Here is an 18,247-nt window from a genome sequence, read left to right on the forward strand (position 1 = left end):
TATGATGAATTATCTGCCTAATGATCATACTTGTTCTAGTGTCTTTTCAGTATCTGTGGAGAATAACAGATGAACAAATCTTCTTTGCCAACAAGGAGCTGCATCTTATACAGGGCTGTAGCCAGGGCATTAGGAAGGTCAAGAGTCCAGAGTCCCCCCGAGTCCCCCAGTGCAGTCCCACCCAAGCCCAGTTTTTTCACCAGCCCCCAAAAGGTCTGTAAAAAAGATTCATAATACAGCCCATGATTTACAGTACAGTGTAATTTTATTGTATGAATCAGGTACTGATAAAATACTTCACAGTTCCTACTGGTACATAAATGAAATTCTATCACATATGGAGTGCAGCAATTTACTCATAGGTGACTTGACCAGTTTGCCTCCCAGCTCATGTTGTTTGAGTTGACTACAGTGTAGTTTCTGTTCCTTATAACAATGGATGAAGGACGTTAAGGCGGTAAGGTTGGATTTCCCCAACAGAAAATCTGGTTTCCATTTGACAAAACTTTTATGGAGAAGAATCCTGACTGGCTTTTACAGTATGTCCAGTCACAGTGTAGCAACAATAAAAATAAACATTATACACATTTATTTTAATTTTTGTTTTTGACCTTATAATTTTGACAATAATGAATGTCAGAATCAGAGTTTAGACTGGAAACTCCTAACATTCTCTCATACAGTAAAGAAGACATGACCTTGGTGTCTTCACTGATAACTACGGCTGTGATTTTTCATCCCTCACCTCACTTGGTGTTCAGTTTATCGCATCAAATTGTTCCAACATACCAACACAACATGGTAGTTCTTTCCGAATGTTCATGTCTGAACACTGTGCCATGTTTTCCAGTAAACCTGCCGGTCAGAGAGTCAAGGGGCCCCTCGACAAATCCCCAGTGGAGCAGTGTGGCCCTCAGCGCCCCTTGACCAATGTACTTAACCTCAATTACGTCTCTCTGCATCCAAGCGTATGCAGTGGCCATCTATGGAATGCAAAACCTTGCCAGTCAGAGCTGCCAAGTCAGCAAAGAACGCAGTCATAAAATAATCAAATCAGGTTATAATGGAAGCGATGGCCTGTGATGATATAATTACATTGCAGGTACCCCACGACTTTGTCATGTGCACAACAATGGAGATATGTGGGGTACCAGTCACTGATGATTAATCAAATTATTATTTTTGTGGGCTTAAAATAGCTGCTTCCATCCAGTGAATTCATTAACTTGCCTTCAAAGTTGGACTCCTGCAGAGTTTCCTTCATGTCTTTAATTCTCCACGGGGATGAAAAACAGGAGTCTTTCTATTTGCTGTCAGTGGTGGCGGAACGGGGGCTTATTATTTCATGTTCTGAAATAATCCAGCACCACATTCCTGCCTGGGGCAACCTCAACCCAGAGTGTGAAGGTCTGGGAACCTCAACCAGATTAGATGTTTAAATCACTGTACAGCTGAGTAGCTGGCTGGAGGCTTGGCTCCCACACTCACTCAAAATGTATCTGATCACCACATGAGTCTGTACAACACTGGAAAGTTTCACTGTATCAAACACTATACTTGTATCTTATATAATATCTCGTAAGATATAATGTGCAATCGGTTTAGCTTCCGCGTTGTGCAATGGGTTTAGCTACTGTGTTGTCACACTGGTAAACCAAGATGTTAAGATTGTTTGTTTTAAACATAGAGACCACTGTTCTTACTGCTTGTGGATTGATGCTAAATGTAAAGTGACCCCACTTATAAAAGACCCATGATGTGATCTTTTAGCCCCTGGCTTCAGGCTCAGTGAGCTGCAGGAATCTGGGTTTGTTTAGCTTGCCTTGATTCGCCCGAGAGCCTGGTTCATCACAAGCAAAGGCTGGATGGGAGAGGGAGACGCAGGGTTGTACTCACTTTTCTGTAAAATGATCCGGACGAACAGGGTCTTAATTAATCCACCTCATTAAGGTGCTACATTGGAGGCTTAGTGAGAATCCACATCCACACAAACAGAGGTAAGTTCAGCATGAGGACAGGCCGAGTGAGGCTTTCTTTAGAATCACATCCTCTAAAAAGGGAAATCTATTTGTATAATTTTATCTGTGTAACTATATGTGATTATAATAACTTGGTGCATTGTTTCCTAGAAACAAGTGGGGCTCATTCCAGGAAGCCACGTCTTCAAATCTTACTAGTCTCAATTCAAACAGAAACATCTGCAGTTTCAGAAAACATTGACCTCTCATGAATTCAGGCTTATTTGGTTTATGCAGGCAAGACAAGCTCTTAAAAACATTTGTAGGTTCCTTAAACATAAATTGAATATACTGTGATTACTGTGCTTACAGAAGGTTGGTTACTTGATTATGATAATGCAACCACCAAAATCTGGATCCATGGGGTGGATTAAAAGTGCAGGATTCAGCATGCAAGCAGGAGCTGGATTCTTGGTGTATTTTGTTTGTTTTAGTTTAAGAGGTTTGTTTAAGCTTGATATGATGCTCTGTTCAGTATTTTGATGCCCTCCTTTGTTCCAGTGATAGGTTGGAGGATGTGTTGGCTAAATCATTAAACAAACAGCTTAGCATTTGGGAAATATTTGATTGGAAGATTGGTGCCACTTTCACACACATGCTAACTATGCAGCTAGAGCCAGATGACTGTTAGCTTTACATAAAGACTGCAAGCAGAGGTTAATACCTTGCTTTGTTTGAGATCCCTGGTCTTCACCACAAACTATCCCAGACAGAGATGCAAAGCAACCATAAAAAGACGCAAAATGATTCTAAACGCCCACAAAGACATGCAAAAAAGCAATAAAGAGACAAAACATCTGCTAAGAAATGCCAAACAACCAGGAAGAGTCACAAAACAACTGGAACGAGTTCCTAAACTGACACAAAAAAACAAAATAACTGTAAAGAAGCACAAAATGACCACACAGCTTGTGGTCATTTGGTTTCTCATTCAATGTGTGTCTTGTTGCCATGTAGGACAGTGAGGGGGCCTTTTGCATGTCTGTGCCCAGGGGCACGTTCGGCCACAGTCCATCCATGGTTAGCATGCATTTCCACAGACAGAGAGAGGAAATTAACTGTACACAGTCACAGTGTTCAATAACTACTTATGCTACTTGACTGTAGGAGGATTGAAATCATTTATTGTTGTAGAGAGCAAATACCTCAGAGAAGATATGAGATGAGTGTAATAGGGGCATCTTTCCATTCGTCACAGCTCAGATTGTTGACTGCTGTAAGCCCTGTAAAGACAGCTTAGGTTGCGCTTTGTTTGCATTTAAACATGGCAAAAAAATACCTGTAGACAGACACTTAGACCTCTGTTTGTCAAAGTCTAGTGTTTCATAATGTAGAGGAAGGGATTTGGATATTTTGAGGCCACAAATCTCTGACAGCAGCACTAACCCCTCACGGGACTACCCAGTGTGGTTAAGAGACTTTTGTAGGGAATTGCCCCTCAAAACATTCCCATAAAATGTCCAGGAAAAATTATCAGCACCAAATATCTCACCTACCACAAGTCTCAGGGGAGCCCTGTGCAGTGTGGACATAAGGCCAGAGGTTACATTTAAATGACTCCTCTTTTACAAGGTATGTTTTTCACACAGGTTGAAGAGGAAGGGGGTTAAGCCACAGGAATGTTTACCAATTTAGGACATGGAAAGCAGAGTATAGGAAAGAGGTAAGGAGTTGGAGGTCTGATGGTGACCACATCAGGGCCTCCTCTTTCAAAGGGTTCAAACAAGGCAAGAAGAACATGTTGATTTCTTATGGTGTTTGACCTGAATATCGAGGCAGCAGATTAACATGTCTGGACTGAGTGCACAAAAAAAATTTGAATCGTCCTCCAAATACTGAATAACATTCACCTTTCTGGTCTGATAGTTGGCAGACTGTAATCAAATAGAAGGTCTTATGTTGTCAAACATTCACACTGCCAAAATGGGGCATAAAAAAGAATTCTATTAACACATAATCATATTTCACTCAGGTCAAGTCATTAAATCTCTTGTTAAGTTTTGGTTCAGCTTTTCATTAATTAGTTGAATATAAACAGAAATCAAAGGAGAGGAGCTTTTAGAGCAGCTCTTCTGGAGTGTGCCTGTATTTCTCCAAACCACACTAATCCTGCATAAGTAGCGTGCTTGTCCAGCCCTGTCACTTTAGACATGTGGCTGGCACCCAGGTTGGCTTACCATGAAGAAGCAGGCAAGTGTTAGGTATCCGTTCTGCTGGCCTAACATCAGGAGCCATCCCTGTTAGATGGCACAGTGATCCTGAGACCTTCTGCTTGACAGATGATCTTTTTAACCAATCCCAAAATTTGCAGACATCAGTTGCACACACTAGCAAAGATAGGGGGCTGAAATTTAAACTCAGTACCCAGGATTTGTTTAGCATGATGCAATTAAACTGCACAAGGTTACCATCAACTCAGCTGGTGTATAAAGCCTAATGTCAACAGGCTACAACAGGGGAAAGATTTAATTCTGGTGAGTGCAGCTTTCTCTCATATCTAACACCTGACTCAAATTTCTGCATTTGGTTGATTTTTTTGTGAATAATGAAGCCCTTGTTTATGCTGCATGTGTCTAATATTAGCACCTATTTTTCTGTGTGCTGTGGTTGCACATTTGCATGCGATCTACTCTCTTCCTGTTTATAGGAAGAAATCAGCAGATGCAATCAAAGCTGAATTCAGGTTCCTATTAAAAGTTTTGAAAACTTTGCAGTTATACAACAGGATAGGCACAGGCTAGGAGAATTTCACAGTGCCTACCACTGTATATCAGTGACCCACTGCCCTGGATGCCAGACACCAATAAAAGCAGCCATAAAGCATGCAGAGATTGTGTGCAGCTATGCCTGGTCTGAGTTACACGCCGTGGCACCACATTTACAGGGGCTGCAGGTTTGTCAGGGCAGAACAATGGCGACTGTATTGAAGGACCCTTAATGTTTGGGGGTTTTATTTGGCCCCTGGGAAGCAAAGTAGAGTCTGCAGTCCGAGAGGAGATCTGCAGGCTGTGTGTGTATACATGTGTGTAAATTGTACAAGTGTAATTGAGGAATTAGTGCATTGTATATGATTGCAAGACTTTTTACCATTTCCTGACTCTTGACCCCTGACTTCTTGATTTTCTTGGGGCATTTCCTCTCATGAGGCAGAGTGAAGTGAATTGTGACATAAACACATATAGGTCCTTAATTTCAGACTTAGGCTGTTGATAGAAATATAAAAATAGTGCTTTTTCATAACTCAGTTACTCTTTTCTTAGTGTGATGGGTGTGTATTGCGTGTATTGTGCTAACAAGGTATGATTGTGACATTTGCAGTTGCAGAATTTACACCAATTCTATTACAGGTTTAAACATTAAAACTAATTTAAAACTGCAATGTACAGCAGTTGATATCCAATGTTGTAGCTGTGTTTATTAACTGCTAATTGTTTATCATATGTTTTGTGGTGCTTTGTTGATTTGTGTAATCACTGCCTTTGCTAATGTGATGTGATTGTGATCTATTTAACACAATGTTAACAATGTTATCTAAACTTTTTTCAGCAACATAACCAAGACCACAGTCTGGCAGAAATGTCATTGGTTCCAGTGCTACTCAGATGTATTTACTTGGAGCTGAGCATCCTGCTGGTCTGAACATGCTGTATCAAACTGTCTCTGACTCATTACAAGCAACTTTTTCTCAGAAAGTCTGTCAGCAGAAACGGAACTTGAACAGAAACTCTCTTGAACCTAATCTGACTCAAATAGGAAAGAGAAAAAAAACAGGTAGCGTAGGTTTCACTGAACCTGAATATTGAAAAAAAATAGTAATGCAGCAGATGAGTTAATAAAGATGGCAAATACAGATGGTGAGAGTGGAGATTCTTGGTGATTGTTTTTTTTTGTGGGTGGGTAAATTAAATGTTCATCCTTCAAACTTGAAACCATGCATAGTAGTAATGAGGAGAGATGTGGTAATTGGATAACAATATATTACAGGCTGAAACGCAGGAATGCATGTGTGCATATATCTGCAGGTCAGAGTACAATGTCCTCCCTTTTTGTATGTGATTTACACACCAAGTAATGTAACCTAATATGTCTAAGCATTAGAATACAATCTTGTGAATGAAGTCCCTGGAGCAGAGTGTTTCTTTACTGTGGCTATAAATGCTCAGCTGAATGAACACAGGCAATGACACAGCCCGTTAAATGCGCTGCGAGCTGCGTGAGGTGGCCTAAATGGTTAAGACGCCAAGACCATTTACAGGACAGAGTCCACAATGGAGCTAAAGGCTGGTGCTCTCAAGTTTAAGCAATTATGTATATGGATAATAGGAAAACATAACAAAAGTGGTTTTGTATTTGGTTTAACAGTGAGATGTACTTGTGGATATATATATCACACTGATAATCATAATGGATTAATTGGTTTGTTATTTCTGTCATAACACAATATGTACTTGCAAAAATATACATAGGACAAAATAATCCAAAACAGAATACAAATTCAGTAGAGAACGGGGAAAGTAGCCTATTATATATGCAAAAATAACTTAAAAGTAGTAAATCTTGAAGGATGACTGGTTAGTGTCTGCTAATCTTGACTAGGAATTTTATTTTTATAATTTGTATTATTTTTCATTGCAAATTAGTCAAGGCTATAAATGTATGTAAGGCATTGGATAATTCAGTTAATTTTCATGCATCTGTCCATGTGAAAGAAGAGGTGTGTCCTTAAGATGATGGCATCCCAATTTAAGTAGGGGCCAGAGTGGCAGCAGGTTAAAAATTGAAAGGAAGCAGGATCATGCATCCTAGATGCTGAAATCATGGCAAAGTTAATGTTATATTTTATCCTATCAGTAGTAGCTATGCAAAACCACTTATGAATAATGTTGATCCAGTCCATAGATAATATATACTGTTAATAGCCTATTGGAGTATTTCAAAATAACACAAATACAGCAATTCCCTTTTTTGTTGTTTTGTAACATTAACTAACACTGCAATGCCCATAATGCCTTGTGCTTCATTTTGTTCATTCCTGCTACAAAAACCATGCGCCAAGCTAGTCCCAAATATAGTTCCTCTATGGGCGCACTAGCCGGCAGCCCCCTCATACACGGCTGCTCTTAGCCGGAACAAACCATTCGACCACCCGGAGACGGGGGTGGTCGCCGTGTAGACAACTCCAGGAAACGCAGAGGTAGGCTGAGTAATGTCGAATTCTCTGCAATTTTTCATTTCATATCGCGTACCGAGCGAGGATTAATCCACAGTCTCGGCGAAAATTATTGTAGGTATCAATTTTAAAGCATCGTGAGACCTCCCCACGCCTCTGCTGTCAAATTCGGCGCTGATAGCGTACAGTTATCCTGGAAGCGTTTCATGTGTAGCATAATATGTAGAGATAACCAAACCTACGAGTAAAACCCGTGTTGCTACAATGTTGCTATCCCCTTGTTTATTTTAGTTTCATTAGCGCACCAGTGACAGTGAAAGGTGGTTTATTAAAGGCTTCTTACATCAGTAGTATGTGGTCACATGGCACAGCAGCAGGGGACAATGTGGAGGGAGAGTGGGACTCAAGTTTCTCAAGGTTATGTAAGATTATGTATCAGTTAGAAAAGACAAATCACACCCAAGCATGAGTGTTCTCCTATGCCTGAAAGAAATCCCCCCCCAATAAACAGCATAAAATGACCATAATAAAAGTGTGGAAAGATTGTAAACTCACCTAGTTGAATTACAATACACAGAGTTCCCTATGTAAACATTGTAGAAATATGATGGAGACTTGGACATAAGAGACAAAAGTATGCTGTTAGTTAAACAGATCTTAAGCCTTGCACTTTGTTACGAAACAAAAAGTCCTCAGCCAGATGCACAAGTCGAAATTTGGCCGAATTTAGGCCTTGAGTATGCTGCAGAGTACAGATAACGAACACACACCCACAAAAGTTCGTCCTTGAGACACACATCACAGATAAGTGAGGTAGCAAGACCAACTGTCAGAAAAGACACCCGCATTCTGGTATTTCAATCCCAGCTGCGAAGATGTGAGTGAACCTTGCTTTGTGCTCTACTTTTTTGACGTTTGTCCTCCTCTAACTGGTTCAGCATCCATGGCTTTTTACACCGTTGTATCACTCTGTTTAGTTTCTCTTTTCCCATCTTTCCTCTTAATCCGTTGTGTTTATCCTTCCTCAGGGGTGTATGTGTGTCTCTTCCTGAACCCGTGATGGCGGACCAAGTACCTCAACAGCAGGGGGACCCTCTGCTCAGCAAGTTCTACCAGGGGAGCCTCCCTAATGGGAAAGAAGCCACCAAAGATAGCCTGCATGCCAGAGGCCAGTGGGCTAGTAAGGCTGAGTTCCTCCTGGCTGTGGCGGGGCAGATCATAGGCCTGGGCAACGTCTGGAGGTTCCCTTACCTCTGCTACAAGAACGGAGGAGGTAAAGCATGTGGGAGCAGGGGAGAGGGGAAGAATGGAGACAGTTAATGAAAAATTGTCTTACCCCCCTCTCTTGGCTTCCTGTCTGTCATCCACCTTTATCTTTGCCTCCTTTTTCTCCCCTCTATTTATTTTTATACATATACATTTAGGTGCTAATTTGGGATTATTACTTGGTTATCGAGTTCATATTACAATGGACACTGGGGTAAATGCCTTTTTTAGGTTTAGAGTGTAATCTGTGAAGATTCTCACAAGCATAGCGACTGATGTGTATGTGTTTCCAGGTGTGTTCTTTGTACCTTACCTGTTGTTCCTGGTGCTGTGCGGCGTTCCCCTGTTCCTCCTGGAGACCTCGCTGGGACAGTACACCAGCCTGGGAGGTGTCAGCGCCTGGAGGTCTATCTGTCCTTTATTTGGAGGTAAACTTATCTAATTGTCACATGTGTAACAGAATCATAATATGCGGCTGCAACTAATGATAATCATATTATTGATTAATGTGCCGATTAATTTCTCAAATAATTGGGGAGTGATGATAATAATGTAGATGTGGGGTGAAGGTGGGGTGTATGAAAAGATCTACCACCAACCCATGACACTGCTCCTTTGTAGATGCTTCAGAGTACAACATTGTATCTTAATGTCTGACTTGAAGAGAAAAGAGAGGGATTGTCACATAAAATATTTTCAAAAATTGACAGAAAGTTGACATATAACGAGATACCAGAATGAATAACAAGGACACAGGACAAAACAAGGTGATTATCATACGCAAGTTATATATTTACAAAAACACATAATAACACATTGGTTATGGAAAAATTAAACATACATAGAGACAGCTGCAGTGTGATTATTTATGGCTTTTTAAGTCTAAAACTGACTTTCTCTCTCTTCTACTTTCTCCTTTACTTCCCTTTGTCTTTCTTCCTAATCTTCCTCTGTACTGGCGCAAGTATTCACAGCATTCCTGTGTCCACATCAATACAAAACCCATATAAACAGTGTGTCCGCAATCAGAAAATTTGGCACTCCCTGCTAGCTGCATGTCATATTGAATCTCAGCTTGTGTATTAAAGCAACTTTGCAGTGCAGAAGGCAACACGCTCTCCGCCTGCCAATAAAAACACACACTTGAGGTTGTATGTCTTTCATGCTATCCTGCCAGCCAAACAAACGGTCACGGTTAAGCATTAACTTAACACACAATTACACCAGCAGGACAGAGCCTGCCCTCATCAATGTGCTGTTTTTTCTAACCCTAACTCTAAGAGGAATAAAACACTGTGTGTAAGTTATTTAAGTTGGATAATCCAAACTTGTCAGGACTGGAAAACAGGTTCAGACAATGAAACAAATAGACCTGAGCAGATTCCACGTGTTAACAGTTTTGTTTCGGATATCCCGCTGGAACGCCCATACGTTCCCGTTGAGGACTTTGATCTCTCAATCTGCTTGGCTGTTTTATTTATAGATGCAAATAGATGTGAATGCAAACAGCAGCAGTCAGTGTCCACGCTGCCTTGTGGCTGAGCAACACACATAATAGATACTGTGAATCTTTGACTGACTGAACTGTGACTGCTTGATCTTTAAGAAGGAGTAACTTAGTTATGTGGCTACAGAAGCCAAGCCATAAAAACAGACATTATATATTTTTTTTCAAGGGATGTGACATGACCACATTTATCTTCTAGGGGGGCAGGACATGTTTCCCAACTTCACCTTTACTTACACATATGCAACTTACAAGCACAAAATTGAAAAAGGAGTTTTCCTTCATATCACATGATCTATGACACAGCAAAATCTACGTACTTACAAAGATCATGTGTGAACTGCTGCAAAATGGACCTTGTGGTGAAGATTGTTGGGGCTTCGGGGCAGTGCTTTGTCTGGCAGCCTAGGCTGCAGAATAGTTTCAGTGTTTGCTCAAGGACACTTCAGCAGGGTGGAGTGTTGAAGTTTCATTTACTTCACCCACCCTGCAGTGTGACCAGCGACCTTCTATGAACACATGCTTCTAGTATGAAGTCGACCATGTCAGATACTCAGACAATGAAATGCTTCTGTGGGAATTCCTCACTGGTCTGTGTATTTGATGATCTATCATCAGATAAAGGCCTGAATTTCATTAGAGGATGCTACAAACAGCTATTTGTCTACGCAAACAGCCTACACTCTCTAACCCACTCAAGGCCTCATAAGACCATCATTCATTCCTGATGAAGATGTACTGGATGTGGGCTGCAAGTTGAGTGTCTCAGTAAATGGATGCTTTCATATGCAACTCGAGAGACTTGGAACAGACGATGGATATTTGTGCATGAATGCTTTGAAGATTTAACATAACAATAAGAGCTGCTTGTTTAAAGCCTGACACCCAGTCTCTGCCTGTCCTCTCACGTTTCTGCAGGGCTTGGTTATGCCAGCCAGGTGATGATCCTGCATGGCTGCGTGTACTACATCGTCATCCTGGCCTGGGCTCTCTTCTACCTCTCCTACAGCTTCCAGGCAGAGCTGCCCTGGTCGCACTGTAACAACACGTGGAACACAGGTCAGTAAAGACAGGAAATTAGTCGTGTCTGTCGATGCAATTTTGGCCTGCTGTGTAAAACTTTTAAGGGTTAACTCGGATCTATTGTGTGTGTCTGCAGAGGCATGTGTATTATTTGACCACCACAACCAGACAGCTAATATGAGCAGCCTGCCGGGGAACGCATCTTCCTCCGTCATGGAGTTTTGGGAGTGAGTGCCTTGGTTTCTCATTGGTCATTTTTCAGGATATTTATCATGCAGTTCAGAATACCACCTGATGTAAGGCATTAACAGCAGTGCGTGTGTGCGTATGTGTGTGTGTCTTGTAGACGAGAGGTGCTCCGCCTCTCCAACAATTTGGACGAGCTGGGCCCAATCAACTGGAAGCTGGCTCTGTGTCTGGCCATCGTCTGGCTCGTTTGCTACTTCTGTGTCTGGAAGGGAGTCAAGTCCACCGGAAAGGTGAGCAGAAAAACATCATGCAAGCATCACGCAGCATGATGCCTTCACTGACCTCCCCTTCCCGAAACAAATGAATCCTTTCCAGCCTTCGGAGCAAAAGACCCTCCTTATAACTCCAGAACTTGCCTGAGAATCTTGATGTTTTTAAGTTTCCTTTAGTATCAAAGTAATTCAGTGATGTGCATCTGTACATCTATGGGTACATTACAAACAGCAACTGCTAATAGCTGAATAGCTTGACAAAATGTTTACCCTAAGGTCCTTTCATTTAAAATAAGCCAGGCCATATCCTGGTGAAGTGACTTACACAAGGTCGATCTTGTGTTTTTTTGAAACAACAAAATCCTGAGGGATGGCAGGGCTAGAGACAGAATATAAATCTTCTTCTTTCATATGGCCAGCAAATGAAATAAGGGGCTGGGCACTGGATTAATTTTGTTGTGTCACCACCACTGTCTGTCAACAGGTTTAAGACTCCAACTTTCCAGGGTTCCCTCTTTTACTATTTAATCCCTGTTTGAGGACATCACAGACATGTCCTTCCTGTTTTCTCTGTCTCTGTTCCGTCCTGACCACATCCCAGCATGCTGTGTGTACATTCTAGGTGGTGTACCTGACAGCCACCTTCCCATATGTCATGCTGTTTGTGCTGCTGGTGCGCGGTGCCACCCTGCCTGGAGCGACCCAGGGAATCATCTACTACCTCAAACCCAACCACACTCGCCTGGCAGACCCACAGGTACAAACACACACACTCACACTTCAGATGACTATGCAGTCATTCTTTAAGGCGATATAGCAGCTCCGAAAAGTGATACAGAACTGGAGGTGGTTGTTCTCAACAACTATTTAGCACAAGAAGAAAACAGTTTTATTAGGAGCAGTAAACTAGGCCAGTAGTCAAAAGGTCAGTATTAACTGACTGGATTTTATTAGACACACATTGTCCTTTCATTGTAGATAATATGTAACATCAGTGTCGTTGCCTTGTGCGCATGTCTTTTTCAAATTGTGTAAATATAAATGGACAGTTGTTAAACTCTTAGATACTGAGTCTAACCACCGCTGTCACTATACAGCCTGCTGGGATGTTGGAGGGTTGATTTATATATTCTGGCTTTTACAAAACTTTAGTGCACATTATTTTTAAAGATTTGTCCATAAGTTTACATGTTATCACCAAACACGTTGTTCCTTTACAGAAAAGCCACTTTTTGGATCTTGAAAACACATTCACTGAAATGCTGCCTCTCATCTCTCCTTTCATTTTCTCCTCCTTCCCTCCCTCTCTCTCTCTCTCTCTCTGTGTGAAGGTATGGATGGATGCAGGTACCCAGATATTTTTCTCTTATGGAATCTGTTTGGGAAGTCTGACAGCTCTGGGCAGTTACAACAAATACAACAACGATTGCTATAAGTGAGACACCTACCTACACTAACGCACAACTACAGCACACACCACACAACCACAGCAAACTCCTGAGGCTCCACTTCAGACAAACCGTGTTCACTTGAAATGTAAGATGTGAGTTCCCGCTGGTCAGATGGCTTCCAGAAGGAATGGCTGGAATGGACAGAGAAAACACACTGATACAGCCACACCTTAAAGAAAAGCCCTCGTTACCATGTTTCCCACAGTCTAGGACTCTAGCACACACACACACACACACACACACACACACACACACACACACAAAGCCAAGCACTTCACTCTTGGCTTGTATTTACAGTAACAAGCCACAGCTCCACAACACAAGGCCAGAGACCAAGGATCAAGACCTCACTGTGTGTCCTGCTTTGTGTTCTGTTTTAGTTCATTTCTCAAGTTCAAGTTCTGTCCTGCCATAAAGTCAAAGTCTGCCATATGTGTCTGTGTGTCCTTCCAGGGACTCTTTCCTGCTCTGCCTCCTGAACAGCACCACCAGTTTCCTGGCTGGTTTTGCCATCTTCTCGGTGCTGGGCTTCATGGCTGAGGAGCAGGGCGTGGACATATCCACTGTGGCCCAGTCAGGTGAAACAGGGTTTTGAGATGGAAGTGAGGAGATGTTTGGTGAAAATCTTTTAGCAGCGCCAATAGAGCTTTCCTCCCTAAACACTGCTACAAACGAACAAGACACAACCAACAGTGTCCACATCCCCCAAGCTTAGCACCGCTTCGTTTGAGGGGACAGGCAAATGAATTTCACTGTGCATCGTGATGTTCTATATTTGTGTTTTTGTGATCTAATCCCATGAACAGACCAAAACCAAGAGAGTGAATTGATTTTTACTGAAAAGTCTGTGTAGTCAGCTCCTGCAATAGCCTATGCTCCTGTGCCACAGAGCCCCATTATTGTCCAAAAACTACTAATCTGTATTAATCCGCTTCTGAAAATAGTCCCGAACGAATGCACAATTTACTCCTGTTTGAGTAACGTTTGCTAAAAACTACAGTGCCCGGCTGTTATAGGAAATTACCCAGCCTTTTTAAAAAGAGATATCACATATAATTAAATATGTGTCACCCATTCATTCCTATGTGAACTTGTGTTCACATAGGAATGAATGGGCACCCACAGACAGGGGAGGGAAGTTGGAAAGTCTTAAGAGACAGACAAAGGCATCTGTGGTTTTGGTCTCAACCTTTAAAATAACTGATTTTAAATAAAATGACAAAACACCACAATTATGACCTACTTGAGCTGAAAATCTATGTTTTATACATATATATATATATATATATATATATATATGTCTGTTATACTTTGTTATGTTTTTTATTCTTATATAATATGATAAGAATTAGAAATAGGATTTGACTGGATAAGCAGAATCAGAATCCATAAAATTAATCCAGTGCCCAGCTGTTTATGTTTGAATTGTTCTTCATGTGATGGTATGTCCTCTCAGGGCCTGGCCTTGCCTTCATCGCCTACCCAAGAGCTGTAGCCATGATGCCCATACCCCAGCTCTGGGCTGTCTGCTTCTTCCTCATGATCATCATGCTGGGGCTGGACACACAGGTAGACGCACACCGACTGACTTTGATGAATTACTTTTGATGGAATTGATGTTTTATGTGTACTATGATATGAAACTGACAGCACACACACTGACCCTGTCTCCCCTCTGTCACTCAGTTTGTGAGTCTGGAGGCCCTGATGACGTCGGTGACTGACCTCTACCCTCACCTGATCAGACGAGGTCACAGACGAGAGCTGCTGCTGCTGTTTGTCTGCGTCGTCTGCTTCCTGATGGGACTGGTCATGGTCACGCCGGTAGGTCACGCTCAGGACGGACGGATGTGTGTGTAGGTGGACATGATCTTCCAGCCTGTTTGGTTTTAATAATGGAGTTTTCTCTGTTTTGTGTGCATGTTTGTCTCCACGGCGATGCAGGGAGGTCTGTATGTGTTCCAGATCTATGATCACTTCTCCTGCAGCGGAGCCAGCCTGCTGCTCCTCTCCATATTCCAGTCTCTGGCCATCGGCTGGGTCTACGGTACGAATCCCAGCTCCTCTCCTCTACTTATCTTTCCTTTTTTGTCTTTCTTTTACTTATTTCCTCCACCTTATTTCTCTCCTCTCCTCTCCTTTAATCTAAGACCAATTTTGCAAGGAGAAAATATCCAACCAACCCAATCCACTACGTGTCTGACTTTAATTACATTCCTTTGGAACTCATTAGTCAGACATTAGGACTCCACAATCTGCCAAATTAGAAAACACCTAAATAAATCTGAATGTTGTCAATCTATATAGAAAATATAAAAAAGAAGAGCGCCAGCACTTTTTTTTTTTATCACTAATGAAAGAAAAATCTGATAAACACACTCAGAGTCATCCAGTCCACTTCCTCCCCTCCTCCTGCATTCCACGTGGAGTCAGTAGACAGTATATTAACATGGCTGCAGCTACCCACTGTTGTAAGGAGACTGGCTCCTAGCCAGGCCCCTGTCTGTCTCCTCCGGGCCCTAAATCAGCCCCTGGGCCCCGTCGCCTCTCAGTCTCAGTCTGGCGGCCCCCAGGAAGCCCCTATCCCAGCCAGACCTGAGGCTCTAAAGCATTTACAAAAAGATTGTCTGTTTAAGTGTGAGATGGGTGGAATGTAACGTGTACGTACATCAGGACAACACATATGAATGCAACTGCGTTTAGACTATCAACTTTGTATATGGCAAATAATTAAGAGTCATAAAAGCTGTGAGTAGCACCATTGTAGGTGATAACAACTGTCAGAGTAGGTTAACAGAGAGTGTGTGTTAGTGTGTATGTGTGCATATGAATACCGAGGAAGCCTGTTTTTACAGCTCTCCCAGCAGTAGGTGAGTGCAGCGGCAGAGTTGAGGAGAGGGGTTTTAAGTGGACTGGGTAACACAGGGGTCAGGACTCCACTCCACCTTTCTCCCCTTTTTTTTGTAACTGTGGGATTTCACAGTTTTTTTAAGGACTCTAACAAACACTAACACTCTTCTCTCCATGGTTACGCGGTCCTGAAGGAGTTAGAAAATACATAGAAATCATAGAAAATACACGATAACTTGTCGTTTTAAATACTGACAGACGATATTTTTATGTATATACTGTATAATGATAAAAGTAGAATGCCACAGATTATTTTATAGTTAATTTTCCCTTTGACATTCGGGAGTTGAACTACATCTTTTCCTATGGTCTGTTACCACAACTGCTGCTGTTTCTAGCAGCAGTAGCAGCTCTACTACCCATGGCAGCGATGGCATGGCATTTCAAGTATTAGATCTGGTGACATGGAAACTTCACTAATATGGATTCCAGTAGGTTAAGCAGTCAGACAGTCAGGCCATAAATAACTAATATGTTCTACCGTCTTATCATAACTACTCCCTGGGAAGTGAAAGCAAATGTTGATGTTATTATTATTCCAAAAACTGTTTAATAGATGTAAAGTAGATGTTTATTTGATATTTACAAAAGGAATTTGTGCTTTCACTTCCAATCTGCCTATGACTTCTACCACTACTACTACTCTGCTTACATCTAATGTTACTACCATTGTCACTACTTACTTGTACTGTTACCACTTTATAATTAAATCTTATTACCAGTTGTCCCACTGTCACTGTTGTTGCTCATCCTGGTCCTGCTGCTACATAATATAAACATTAAAACAATGTTTTCTTATTCAGGACATTTTTGTAGTATTTTCCTCTGTAGTGGTGAATTCAAAGGCAAAAAAAAACAAAATGAAATTCTCACCCAAGATGGCCATCGCCACCAAAAACAACAAGCCAGTCATAAACCCAACTGTGATGTCAAACCAGACCTCAACCACTCATGCTGCTCTTGTTTTGGCCACAGGAGCCGAGCGCTTCAGTGCCAACATCAGGGATATGACGGGCTACAGTCCCCTGCCTGTCTTCAAGCTGTGCTGGAAATACTTGACCCCAGCTGTGTGCACTGTGAGTGACCCCTCCCCGCTGACCGGCTTTCACACTGTTTAGTGTCCTCTTGCTGTGAAATAGTACATGCATAAACGCATGTTTGGGATTTGGTACAAATTCCTCCTCCTCTCTGTCAATCAGTCAACCTCCGTGTTCATCACGTGTCCATCAATGTGTCTAAATTTGTATGTTGTACCATGTGTGTGTCCTGAAACCAGCGAACTTCTCTGAACACATTGAACACACAGACATCTTTCATATTTTAGCTGTGGAGGTGAACAGGAGGCAAAATATATGTATGTATGTCATGTAATGCATTAAATATGTAATGTCCTGTTTACTGACACAGTCCTCTTTCCGTCTGTCCCCTTCAGGCCACCTTTGTATTCTCCCTGGTTTGTTGGTCTCCGTTGAGCCTGGGGAATGGCCTGGTCGCTCCTGTCTGGGCCACCACGCTGGGCTGGCTCCTTACCTTATCGTCCGTCTCCCTGCTTCCCATCTGGGCCATTTACGCCCTGGTCACCACCCCGGGAACCCTGCCGCAGGTTACACCAGCACTCTCTTCAGTCTGTTTAGTATCATGTGCTGCTGATAGTGTGTTATTAACCTAGAGACGTTTAAAAAAGTTCTCTCAGATAATGAAACAGAAAAAAACTTAAAAACCAGACACAGAAAGAAAGAGTTGTTCAGAGTGATAAGGATGTGAAGATGATAAAATACTTAAGTGTGACCTTTTTGACCCTGCAGCGTTTCCAGCGTCTGTGCAGCCCTGCCAAAAACTGTTCAACAGCCCTCAACCACATCACCACCAACAACGCAGCGCTGCCCTACAGCCCCACCCTGCCTCTCACCGAGAAGCCAAAGGAGCCGATCACTGACATCATCCAGGATCACATGACCTGATGATAGTCTACGATGATGTAACATTTAATGCTGCTCAGCCAATCAGATGTGGCAAAGGGGAGGGTCGAGGTTGGAGGTAATGCTGCAGAGTCCCAAATGAGGGCCTGGAATTCATTTTTAATTATAGACTAAAAAGATCCTTCACTTGTGGCCTTTTTTACCTGAATGTGAAGTGGACCTTGAGTGGAGATTGTTTTAGGCATGAATATGTTAATCACTAAAAATGTTAAAGTTAAATGTGTATATTTATCAGTAAAACACTGCCTATGATTAAAATGCTGCGTCTGCCTGCTGGTAAATTTTACGAGGGCCGCCTGAACGCTAGTTATTTTCGCTCTCTGTGGAGTTGGAACGTCCCACTTGGGAAGGAGGTGTAGGCTCAGTCTCCTTCAGAGGGTCCAGTCCTGGATTGGGACACAGCTTGCTTTACCTTTAAGACCTTCCCCACCCTGTTACTACACAACGTTTGCGCACAACTGT

General features: G+C 42.1%; 1 protein-coding gene across 1 annotated transcript; it reads left to right on the forward strand.

The window, feature by feature from the left end:
- The first annotated feature begins 7,085 nt into the window (after window positions 1-7,085).
- Window positions 7,086-18,043, forward strand: LOC111646204 (sodium- and chloride-dependent GABA transporter 2-like). Its single transcript, XM_023395645.2, has 15 exons — window positions 7,086-7,212; window positions 8,217-8,461; window positions 8,748-8,882; window positions 10,880-11,020; window positions 11,121-11,211; window positions 11,331-11,463; window positions 12,068-12,202; window positions 12,777-12,880; window positions 13,350-13,474; window positions 14,353-14,465; window positions 14,583-14,720; window positions 14,841-14,943; window positions 16,782-16,882; window positions 17,239-17,409; window positions 17,612-18,043. Exons 2-15 carry the CDS (start codon window positions 8,248-8,250, stop codon window positions 17,765-17,767), a joined length of 1,860 nt encoding a protein of 619 aa, XP_023251413.1. The 5' UTR covers window positions 7,086-7,212; window positions 8,217-8,247; the 3' UTR covers window positions 17,768-18,043.
- The last annotated feature ends 204 nt before the right edge of the window (window positions 18,044-18,247 follow it).

This window comes from Seriola lalandi, unplaced genomic scaffold (genome assembly GCF_002814215.2).
Source record: "Seriola lalandi dorsalis isolate HSWRI2012SDOR001 ecotype SW California unplaced genomic scaffold, Sedor1 jcf7180002054966, whole genome shotgun sequence".
Lineage (NCBI taxonomy): Eukaryota > Metazoa > Chordata > Actinopteri > Carangiformes > Carangidae > Seriola > Seriola lalandi.

Bases quoted from the DNA above. Each gene is read 5' to 3' on its own strand.
- LOC111646204 (XM_023395645.2), top strand. From the start codon at position 8,248: ATGGCGGACCAAGTACCTCAACAGCAGGGGGACCCTCTGCTCAGCAAG. The intron at 14,944-16,781 runs GTACGAATCCCA...TTTTGGCCACAG, and splicing joins GGCCATCGGCTGGGTCTACG to GAGCCGAGCGCTTCAGTGCC. The intron at 17,410-17,611 runs GTTACACCAGCA...TTGACCCTGCAG, and splicing joins CCCCGGGAACCCTGCCGCAG to CGTTTCCAGCGTCTGTGCAG.